We start from the raw sequence: 12,873 nt of genomic DNA on the forward strand, positions 1-12,873 counted from the left end.
ATTCGGAATCCACATAGGAGGAGATCTAATGAAACAGGAAAACCTCGATTCACTTGCCTCATTAGTAGCAAGAGTCCTAACTCATCCAAGATACAGAATCTTGGATGGATCAGGATAGACCCGAAGATGATGAATCCTACTTACCTTGTTTTAGAGGCTCAGCCTGTGGTGGGCTGTTGACGAAGCCCATTTTGGTAGGATGCTGGGTTTGGGCCCAAGTCATGGAATTCAGCGTTGGCCCAACCAGGGTTGGACCATATCCTCGGGCCTTAGTGATAGAAGATGTAGGCTTGGGCCTGATAGAGGCCCAGGTGAGTTTTGACCCCCACACATTCCATTTTGATATCAATCTAATTAATTAATTATATATATAAGCTTTTTTGGCGAAATGTAATTGCTGATAGCCTGCCCGCTTAACATCATCAAGCAATCGCCAACAGAGTTATCTAATTATATTAATGATGTCCTTAGAAGCACCATCAAAATTGTAACGGGCATCGTTGCCAGCAATAAGCGTCTGGTCATTCAATGAGACACTTTTAGATATTTTTTATTTATTATTTAAATAATTATTACAATCACTATTTTTTAAACATTTAAATGATTTATTTATTAAAATAATTATATTTATTTATAATTAATTATAAATTTCATTCGGTGTTACACCATAATTGCTTAGTGCGTTACATCAAATGCAGTCTTAAAATGGACTTGTTGCGCCCCACCGGTCTTATTTGGACCACAGGTATCATTTGGGCCTTCCCGTGCTCTTCGGAGCATTAAACAGTGCTGTAGGCCACCAAACACCAGCTAAAAAGATATAAAAAGAATAGTGCTGGACGGTGATTTTGTGCTGTCCAATACAACATTCCGAACACGCTATAAGGAATTCACGTGATTGAATGCCCAATTAATTCTAATCTTCAAAAAACGAATAATACTAAAGTAAAGATTAAACAAAATGGAAACCTACTACTAATATTATAATTATTTTCTTCTCGAAATAATTAAAGTAGCTTCTATTAATTGTTTACTTTGTTTATCCTTTTTAATGGTATACATAAATAATGGTCATCACCTAGATCGACGGATCAGCTGCTTTTAATAGTTTATGTGTCAGTCGACCATTTTGATCGGCATTGACAGGTTTAAAAATTTTAAAAATAATTTTATTTTTTTTCATCTTAAATATTTTGAAATTTTATATTTTATATTTAAATAAAATAAATTAAGGGCATTTTTGTCCAAAAGTAACAAAATGTTTTCTATTCCATCAACGTTCTTTGTTACAAGTAAACAAAGTAATCTCACTTTACTAATTCATAATAATTTCATACCAATGATTTTCATTCATAATACCTTCATTCCATCCGTTTCTGATCCACAAACCAACACTTAGCCTTATAAGTTTGATACGGCCTCAAGAGATTGAACAATTGAGTTATGTTTAGCATTATTAATTAATTTATTAATGAGTTAATCAACATTTTTTTTCCTTGAGGTGTGATTGAATAACAACAATCCCCTATACCATTTTTAAAAAGCAAAGATTCCAATATTGACCCATCATTATTCAATTTTAATTATATATATTTTATGCTTTTGTTATGAAAAGCATTTAAAAAAAAAAAAAATTTATATGCAGGCCTAACTATTTTATTAAATAAAACTAGGTGCATAGAACAATAAAAAACCCGAGAAAAAGACAAACTATTCGAGTAATAAATTACAAAAAAGTGAAAAACAATAGGGTAGGTATACTCCAAATAATAATAAACAAGTAACTTGAAAACGAAGGTTTTATTAAACCTCATATTTATAAACCCAATAAAAAAAAAAAAAAAAAATGAGCTTTGGTCATATATAAAAAATATTTTACTCAATTTTTCTGCTTGGTAATCCCAATTGAAATATTGATTACATTAAATTATTAATTTAACCTGTCCTCTTCAATATTATTAATTTGCACCTATGTTTATTAATTATTTTTTTATTAATTTGTTATTTCTTCACCAACTTATTTAAGAAGTTTGTTACATGAACCACTCAAACCCTTTATTTGATGTGATTAACCAACCTATTGGCATTTAATTAGCTGAATGAAATAGTGAGTAGGGTCTCAAATTAATGAATTAGGCCACCAAATCCAATAAACTGGCTCACACTCTATTTGGAATTTTCCACAATGCTTCAATAAATTACAAGATTATTCAGACTTACCAGAAAACAAACAACCCCCAAGCCTAAACGACAGTATGGGCCAATTTTTTTTTAATAAATTATTGAAAAAGTTAAAAAAATAATTAGGGAATCTTCCCTTTATCAAATTGAATGTAGTGTAATTTTGTTGGTAGGACATAAATATTTTATATACGAAGCTTTTTTAAATAATATAAAAAGTTATTTACAATTAGTTAATGGGGAAATCCAACGGTCGAGATATAAGATATATGATAACTTTAGTAATATATATGAATGATATTGATATTTATATATAATTTTAATTTTATTTCAATCTTTCTATTTACTGTAAAATATTTTTTAATTAAATCTATTGTGTATTTTTAAAATAATCTATTTATATTACTCTGCCAAGCTTTAAAAAGGTTCAATTAAAATAAAATAATACAGAATAAAAAATTGAGGCAAAAACTTCGATTTCTAAAATATTCAAAATAACTTAAACAGACAAAATTCTACCTAATTTTTTGACTTAGAAGTCGGCCTCTAATTTATTATATTACTAAAAAAAAAAAAAACAAATTCCCACATACTTAAGGATATATATATATATATATATATATATATATATATCAACAAACATATTTTTTAATTTAATTTGCATTCTTTTCTCTCTATAATCATAACCCGCCAAGTAAAAAATTGTCACAACTAGAGTGATCGCCATGGCCAAAGTTCTTCCAATTTATCTTCCAACTCTCCATCTTCTTCATCCTTTCATTTTCAATCACCTTGTGTCAGGAGAGAGTTATGGCTTTGCAAGAACCTTAGACAGGAAGCTCTACAACCTCAAGAAAGAAAAGCTTAGCCATTTTCGCCTCTTCTGGCATGACACCTACAGTGGCAAGAACCCTTCCGCGGTGAAAGTGGTGTCGTCGCCTACAAATTCTTCGACTCTTTTCGGCGCAATCAGCATGATCGATGATCCCTTAACGGAAGGGCCCGAATTGAGCTCAAAATTGGTGGGGAAGGCTCAAGGGATGTATGCATCAGCTGCACAAGAGGAATTTGGATTGATGATGGTTATGAATTTTGTTTTTATGGAAGGGAAATATAATGGTAGCACGATCACGATTTTAGGGAGGAATAAGGTGTTTTCCGATGTTAGAGAGATGCCAGTGATCGGAGGCAGCGGACTTTTTCGATATGCTAGAGGTTATGTTCATGCTAGCACTAGCAAAAATGATATGACCACCGGAGATGCAGTGGTTGAGTACAATATATATGTGTTACATTATTGATTAATTAATTATTTAATAGATGCTATCTTAATTTTGACATTTTAATTATTTAATTGCTAGCTTCAATTTATTAATTGTTATTCAATTAGTTTTGAGTTATGTTTTAGCTTCCTTTTGATTGATTTTAATAAGCTAATTAAGTAGCCCTTGTGCTGTTACCTGTTAACTTTGTAATAAAAAAAATATGTTTTAGAATTTGGATTTATTAATATATAATAAACGTTTATTCCAATACAATCTAATTTAAGTATTTTTCTAAAAAAAAAAAATTTAAATAACTTAAACAGACAAAATTCTACCTAATTTTTGGACTTAGAAGTCGGCCTCTAATTTAGTCAAAATCTCTGTAGAAAAATCAATAAGATTCATTTCTCCAAAACAATACTCATTATTTAGATAAATTGTATATGCTAAATCTCAAAACAACTTCTCAACCACTTATATAAAAATGTCATGACTCATAAGACTATGTAATAAATTAATCACCAAGCAGTTTTATATTTTTATTAATTTACATAGTTCTCTCTATTTATATCCCTAATCATTCTATATAAAAAAAATGTCACAACTCGGAATGGCCAAAATACTTCCAATTTCATCTTCCCAAATCTCCATCTTCTTACTCCTTTCAATTTTCGCAATTGCCTTTGTCTCCAGAGGGAGTTATGGTTATGCAAAAACCCTAGACATGAAGCTCTTCAACCTCAAGAAAGAAAAAACTTAGCCATTTTCACTTGGATTGGCATTGCCGTGAAAGTGTCAAAGTGGTGTCGCCGCCTTTGCATTCATTGACCCTTTTCGCACAGTCAACATGATTGATGATCCCTTAACAAAAGGTCACAAATTGAGCTCGAAATTGGTGGGGAAGGCTAAGGGTTTTATGCATTAGCTGCGCAAGAAGAAGAATTTGGATTGTTAATGGTTATGAATTTTTTTTTTACATAAGGAAAATATAACGGTAATAATAATGGTTACCCGTCATAATTCTAGGGAGGAACATGTTTGGTTGAAGAATTGGATATTTCAATTCACTGATTTACACAGAGTTATAGGCTAGTTATAGGGGAGATACGATCTACAGAATCTCCTAATTATTTCAATTACAACATACTGACATAATTAGGAAATTACAGGATATCATAAACATTATGAGTATCATAAAACTAACAAAAATAGGAGATTATGTAATATTAAAAAAATATACAAGAAATCTCAACACTCTTCCTCAAGTTGGTGCGTAGATGTCAATTGCCCAAGATTCGATCAAAGGATCCACTGGCGGCTATCTCCAAACATATTTTCTCACAACTTTTAGACAAGTTAGACATGTGTGACATCTACGCACCAACTTGAAGAGGAATGTTGGGATTTCTAACCTCCCCTTAGACCTCCCCTCTTCACCATATGCTTAATAGAATCTATTAGATTTGTTGTATTTTCCTTAAGGTAAAAGTAATAACACTTAATTATATAGATAACAAAAACCCCTAAAGCATATAGGTTTACTATATTTATCTTTATAAAAATTAAAAGTAAATTGTATTTATTATTATTTTTTATTTTAGTTGAATTAGGGGTAAATAATATATATTAATTAAGTAATATAATATTATAATTAATTAAATTTCTAATAATTTAATTAAGTATTGTACTAGTGTTTATAATGAAATGTTATAATTAATTAAGTAATTATTTAATTAAGTAATCATTTGTTTATAACATAATATTATAACTAATTAAGTAATCATACTATAAATTTATAATTTAATGTTATAATTAATTAAATTTCTAATAATTTAATCAAGTATTGTGCTAATGTAGTAATTAAACAGTGCGTAGGCACCCAAACACCAGCTAAAAAGATATAAAAAGAATAGTGCTGGACGGTGATTTTGTGCTGGCAATAAAACATTCCGAACACGCTATAAGGATTCACGTGATTGAATGCCCAATAATTCTAATCTTCAAAAACGAATAATACTAAAGTAAAGATTAAACAAAAATGGAAACCTACTACTAATATTATAATTATTTGCTCCCCAATGATTAAAGTAGCTTCTATTAAATGTTACTTTATTATCCTTTTAATGGTATAAATAATAATGGTCATCACTTGGATTGACAGATTGGCTGCCTTTAATCATTTAGTGTCAGTCGACTGTTTCGATCGACATTGACAGGTTTAAAAATTTTTAAAAATAATTTTATTTTTTTCATCTTAAATATTTTGAAATTTTATATTAAATAAAATAAATTAAGAGCATTTTTATCCAAAAGTACACAAATGTTTCTATTCCATCAACGTTCTTGTTAAAGTAAACAAAGTAATCTCACTTTACTAATTCATAATAATTTCATACCAATGATTTCATTCATAATACCTTCATTCCATCCGTTTCTGATCCACAAACCAACACTTAGCTTATAAGTTTGATACGGCCTCAAGAGATTGAACAATTGAGTTATGTTTAGCATTATTAATTAATTATTAATGAGTTATCAACAATTTTTTTCCTTGAGGCGGTGATTGAATAACAATCCCCTATCCATTTTAAAAAAGCAAGATTCCAATATTGACCCATCATTATTCATTTTAATTATATATATTATGCTTTTGTATGAAAGCATTTAAAAAAAAAAAAATTATATGCAGGCCTAAATATTTTATTAAATAAAACTAGGTGCTAGAACACATAAAAAACCCGAGAAAAGACAAACTATTCGAGTAATAAATTACAAAAAAGTGAAAAACAATAGAGTAGGTATACTCCAAGAATAATAAACAAGTAATTGAAAACGAAGTTTATTAAACCTCATATTTATAAACCCAATAAAAAAATTAAAAAAAAAAAAAAAAAAAAAAAAGAGCTTTGGTCATATACAAAAAAATATTTTACTCATTTTTTTGCTAGGTAATCCCATTGAAATATGATTACATAAATTTTAATTAACCTGTCCTCTTCAATATTATTAATTTGCACCTATGTTATTATATTGTTATTTTTTATTATTATATTCTTCACCAAATTATTAAGAAGCTTTGTTACATGAACCACTCAAAAACCTTATTTGATGTGATTAACCAACCTATGCATTTATTAGTTGAATGAATAGTGAGTAGGGTCTCAAATAATGAATTAGGCCAAAAACCAATAAACTGGTTCGCACTCTATGGAATTTTCCACAATGCTTCAATAAATTACAAGATTATTCAGACTTACCAGCAAACAAACAACCCTAAGCCTAAAAAACAGTATGGGCCAATTTTAAATAATTATTGAAAAAGTAAAAAATAATTAGAGGAATTTCCCTTTACAATTGAATGTAGTGTAATTGTGTTGGTAGGGCATAAATATTTTATACGAAGCTTTTTTAATAATATATAAAAAGTTATTACAATTAGTTAATGGGAAATCCAACGGTCGAGAATATAAGTATATGATTAACTTCTAGTAATATATATGAATGATATTTATATATAATTTTAATATTATTTCAATCTTTCTATTACTGTAAAATATATTTTTAATAAATCTATTGATGTATTTTTAATATATATATTTATATTTACTCTGCCAAGCTTTAAAAAAGGTTCAATAAATAAATAAATACAAAAAAATAAATTTGAGGCAAAAATTCGATTTCTAAAAATATTCAAAATAACCTAAACAGACAAAATTCTACCTAATTTTTGACTTAGAAGTCGGCCCTAATTTATTATATATACTAAAAAAAAAAAAAAAAAACAATTCCACTACTAGGGCCACTATATATATATAATAATAATCAACAAACATTATTTTTTTAATTTAATTTGCATGCTTTTCCCACTATAAATATTCATAACCAGCCAGAGTAAAAAATTGTCACAACTAGAGTGATCGCCATGGCCAAGTTCTTCCAATTTCATCTTCCCAACTCTCCCTCTTCTCATCCTTTCATTTTTTCACAATACCTTTGTGCCGGAGAGAGTTATGGATTTGCAAGAACTAGAATGAAGATATACTTCAACGAACCTTTTACAATCATACACGTTGTATAATCAAATCCTTCCGTTATCTAATCCCAATTAAGAATGGATTCATGGTATGTCAAAATCCTTATCTTAATTTTAATACAATACATACGGAACGTGTCACCATGAAACAACCTTTCATGTAACATTTTGTATACCACAGACAGAGATTTCCCTTTTCAAATGTATCTTGACATTTGTATAGGAACTTGATATCAATCTATACCAAGTCAACGGATCCAATCTTGACTATCACTTGTCCTCACACATAAACAACACATGGCCAAATCGGCCTATTAACACATCTGGGTCGATCGTCCCATCATATGGCTTCATGTTAGGAATAGTGAATTTAGGTGGCATCTCAGCCAAGGCAATTGAATCCAAAAAAGGTGAATCTGCGTAATTGTAGGGTAGGCTCTTTTTGGTAGGTGTGGGCACTCCCAGTATGTGCCTCATTATGGCCTCCATATTCGCCAATATTTGCTCAAGAGGGGTGCATGTGGCTAATAGTTGAAAGTCGACACTCTGATTGTGCGCTTGCGATCTAGTCGGTCCTCCCAGACGAGTCATGTTATAGGGTGTGGATTAGGGATGTGTTCTAGGGTAGTTCGGCTGGAGGCTGGTGTATTCAGTCACCCCTTCGGGTTAGTCGATCCTAGTGTGATCGAACAGTTGTTTTGGCTGGCATGGATGATTAGGGGTGTACTCAGAGGATGGCTCGAGCTGTGGAGATGAATCATACCAGAATGGGTTTGTTGAGCATGGTATTGTCCACTCGACCCGTGAGGGAGAGTCGAGCCTAGTAAGGTTCGCGGGTGCGGGTTGTCAGTCATGACAGATTGGGTAGGGTTGCTGATGGTGGCTGATGTTTGCAATTGTGGGATTGGGATTGTCTAAGCAATAGGGTCAAGTGTGAGTGGTGGATCAGTTGGGTAAGGTGTTTGTTAGGATGGGTCGGTTGCGTTCAAGGTCGAGCCATCCGTTAAAGATGATTGGATGTGGGATGATTGCGGATCTCTATTCAAGCTTCTGGGGTCTGGGGTTGACAGGTTCTGCATGGAGCTCATCGGGACGTGAAAGCGATTCTCGGGCATCTGATCATGAGTGAAATCGAGTGAGTAAAACTTGTTTACTTGCTCTCGTAGAGTTTGATTTTTAGCACGGATGCTTGCATTCTCAGCCTCTAGTGCTGCCACCTTATATGAATTCTATTGTATCATGGCTGTTAAAGCCTCGATTTTCGCCGAGAGATCTGTAAGAGCATTGTCTGTCGTCTCAGTCATATTGATTCCCTTGTGGAGTAGAATGTCAAGGGAATGTTGATTGCCAAAGGCCCTATGGTGGGCCCCAAACTGTAGATGTCAAAATCTACGATTACCGGGTTACGGAAGTATGGCCTAATCCTATGAGGTTGAGGTCTTCGATAATTTGCTACACTTGCACACACACAAAGGAACTTGGGTGAAGCGAACAAAAAACATTAGGGTGGTGTTTGCCATAGGCACTCCAACACTCAAGTCAGTAGAGATAATGAATGCTTTTTAGTAGGGGTTAAGGGAAAAGAATGATTACTAGTAGCTTAGTAGTGGACTAAGACCACAGAGTCAGGGTATAGCTCTCAAGAGTGTGGGAACTATAGGGTTAGAAGGTGTAATGTTGGATGCCCAAACAGTGCGATAACCCCTGTTTATATAGTAGTTGTGGGATGTTCGTATCCCAGTAGGATTCAGAATCCACATAGGAGGAGATCTAGTGAAACAAGAAAACCTCGATTCACTTGCCTCATTAGTAGCAAGAGTCTTAACTCATCCAAGATACGTAATCTTGGATGGATCAGGATAGACCCGAAGATGATGAATCCTACTTACCTTGTTTCTGAGGCTCAGCTTGTGGTGGGCTGTTGATGAAGCCCATTTTGGACCGTATCCTCAGGGCTTAGTGATAGAAGATGTAGGTTTGGGCCTGATAGAGGCCCATGTGAGTTTTGACCCCACACATTCCATTTTGATATCAATCTAATTAATTAATTATATATAAAAGCCTTTTTGGGCGAAATGTGATTGCTGATAGGCTCCCCGCTTAACATCATCAAGCAATCGCCAACAGAGTTATCTAGTTATATTAATGATGTCCTTAGAAGCACCATCAAAATTATAATGGGCATCGTTGCCAGCCATAAGCGTCTGGTCATTCAATGAGACACTTTTAGATATTTTTTATTTATTATTTAAATAATTATTACAATCACTATTTTTTAAATATTTAAATGATTTATTTATTAAAATAATTATATTTATTTATAATTAATTATAAATTTCATTCGGTGTTACACCATAATTGCTTAGTGCGTTACATCAAATGCAGTCTTAAAATGGACTTGTTGCGCCCCACCGGTCTTATTTGGACCACAGGTATCATTTGGGCCTTCCCGTGCTCTTCGGAGCATTAAACAGTGCTGTAGGCCACCAAACACCAGCTAAAAAGATATAAAAAGAATAGTGCTGGACGGTGATTTTGTGCTGTCCAATACAACATTCCGAACACGCTATAAGGAATTCACGTGATTGAATGCCCAATTAATTCTAATCTTCAAAAAACGAATAATACTAAAGTAAAGATTAAACAAAATGGAAACCTACTACTAATATTATAATTATTTTCTTCTCGAAATAATTAAAGTAGCTTCTATTAATTGTTTACTTTGTTTATCCTTTTTAATGGTATACATAAATAATGGTCATCACCTAGATCGACGGATCAGCTGCTTTTAATAGTTTATGTGTCAGTCGACCATTTTGATCGGCATTGACAGGTTTAAAAATTTTAAAAATAATTTTATTTTTTTTCATCTTAAATATTTTGAAATTTTATATTTTATATTTAAATAAAATAAATTAAGGGCATTTTTGTCCAAAAGTAACAAAATGTTTTCTATTCCATCAACGTTCTTTGTTACAAGTAAACAAAGTAATCTCACTTTACTAATTCATAATAATTTCATACCAATGATTTTCATTCATAATACCTTCATTCCATCCGTTTCTGATCCACAAACCAACACTTAGCCTTATAAGTTTGATACGGCCTCAAGAGATTGAACAATTGAGTTATGTTTAGCATTATTAATTAATTTATTAATGAGTTAATCAACATTTTTTTTCCTTGAGGTGTGATTGAATAACAACAATCCCCTATACCATTTTTAAAAAGCAAAGATTCCAATATTGACCCATCATTATTCAATTTTAATTATATATATTTTATGCTTTTGTTATGAAAAGCATTTAAAAAAAAAAAAAATTTATATGCAGGCCTAACTATTTTATTAAATAAAACTAGGTGCATAGAACAATAAAAAACCCGAGAAAAAGACAAACTATTCGAGTAATAAATTACAAAAAAGTGAAAAACAATAGAGTAGGTATACTCCAAAGAATAATAAACAAGTAACTTGAAAACGAAGGTTTTATTAAACCTCATATTTATAAACCCAATAAAAAAATTAAAAAAAAAAAAAAAAAAAAGAGCTTTGGTCATATACAAAAAATATTTTACTCAATTTTTTTGCTAGGTAATCCCAATTGAAATATTGATTACATTAAATTATTAATTTAACCTGTCCTCTTCAATATTATTAATTTGCACCTATGTTTATTAATTATTGTTATTATTATTTATTATTTCTTCACCAAATTATTTAAGAAGCTTTGTTACATGAACCACTCAAACCCTTTATTTGATGTGATTAACCAACCTATTGGCATTTAATTAGTTGAATGAAATAGTGAGTAGGGTCTCAAATTAATGAATTAGGCCACCAAATCCAATAAACTGGTTCGCACTCTATTTGGAATTTTCCACAATGCTTCAATAAATTACAAGATTATTCAGACTTACCAGAAAACAAACAACCCCTAAGCCTAAAAAACAGTATGGGCCAATTTTTTTAAATAAATTATTGAAAAAGTTAAAAAAATAATTAGAGAATCTTCCCTTTATCAAATTGAATGTAGTGTAATTTTGTTGGTAGGGCATAAATATTTTATATACGAAGCTTTTTTAAATAATATAAAAAGTTATTTACAATTAGTTAATGGGAAATCCAACGGTCGAGATATAAGATAATATGATAATCTTCTAGTAATATATATGAATGATATTTATATATAAATTTTAATAGTTATTTCAATGCTTTCTATTACCTGTAAAATATATTTTTAATAAATCTATTGATGTATTTTTAAATATATATTTATATTTACTCTGCCAAGCTTTAAAAAGGTTCAATTAAAATAAATAAATACAAAAAAATAAATTTGAGGCAAAAATTCGATTTCTAAAAATATTCAAATAACCTAAACAGACAAAATTCTACCTAATTTTTTGACTTAGAAGTCGGCCTCTAATTTATTATATATACTAAAAAAAAAAAAAAAAACAAATTCCACCTACTAGGGCCACTATATATATATAAATAATAATCAACAAACATTATTTTTTTAATTTAATTTGCATGCTTTTCCCACTATAAATATTCATAACCAGCCAGAGTAAAAAATTGTCACAACTAGAGTGATCGCCATGGCCAAGTTCTTCCAATTTCATCTTCCCAACTCTCCCTCTTCTTCATCCTTTCATTTTTTACAATCACCTTTGTGCGCCGGAGAGAGTTATGGTTTGCAAGAACCTTAGACAGGAAGCTCTACAACCTCAAGAAGAAAAGCTTAGCCATTTTTCGCCTCTTCTGGCATGAACCTACAGTGGCAAGAACCCTTCCGCGGTGAAAGTGGTGTCGTCGCCTACAAATTTTCGACTCTTTTCGGCGCAATCAGCATGATCGATGATCCCTTAACGGAAGGGCCCGAATTGAGCTCAAAATTGGTGGGGAAGGCTCCAGGGATGTATTGCATCCGTGCACAAGAGGAATTTGGATTGATGATGGTTATGAATTTTGTTTTTATGGAAGGGAAATATATGGTAGCACGATCACGATTTTAGGGGAATAAGGTGTTTTCTGACGTTAGAGAGATGCCAGTGATCGGAGGTAGCGGACTTTTTCGATATGCTAGAGGTTATGTTCATGCTAGCACTAGCCAAAATGATATGACACGGAGATGCAGTGGTTGAGTACAATTATATGTGTTACATTTGATTAATTAATTATTTATAGATGCTATCTTAATTTTGAATTTTAATTATTTAATTGCTAGCTTCCATTTATTAATTGTTATTCAATTAGTTTTGAGTTATGTTTTAGCTTCCTTTGATTGTTTTAATAAGCTAATTAAGTAGCCCTTGTGCTGTACCTGTTAACTTGTAATAAAAAAATATGTTTTAGAATTTGGATTTATTAATATATAATAAAGTTTTATT

At 31.2% G+C, this 12,873-nt stretch overlaps 1 protein-coding gene and 1 pseudogene across 1 annotated transcript; both read left to right on the forward strand.

The window, feature by feature from the left end:
• Nucleotides 1–2,906: 2,906 nt before the first annotated feature.
• LOC116139414 (dirigent protein 22-like) lies at nucleotides 2,907–3,514 on the forward strand. The gene has a single exon (XM_031425091.1). It carries the CDS (start codon nucleotides 2,907–2,909, stop codon nucleotides 3,480–3,482), a length of 576 nt encoding a protein of 191 aa, XP_031280951.1. The 3' UTR covers nucleotides 3,483–3,514.
• A 4,974-nt stretch (nucleotides 3,515–8,488) lies between these two features.
• Nucleotides 8,489–12,652, forward strand: LOC116139402 (annotated as a pseudogene).
• Nucleotides 12,653–12,873: the final 221 nt, after the last annotated feature.

Source organism: Pistacia vera, unplaced genomic scaffold (assembly GCF_008641045.1).
Source record: "Pistacia vera cultivar Batoury unplaced genomic scaffold, PisVer_v2 Contig350, whole genome shotgun sequence".
NCBI lineage: Eukaryota > Viridiplantae > Streptophyta > Magnoliopsida > Sapindales > Anacardiaceae > Pistacia > Pistacia vera.

What these genes read in the sequence shown, in the direction of transcription:
- LOC116139414 (XM_031425091.1), top strand. Translation starts at nt 2,907, where the DNA reads ATGGCCAAAGTTCTTCCAATTTATCTTCCAACTCTCCATCTTCTTCAT.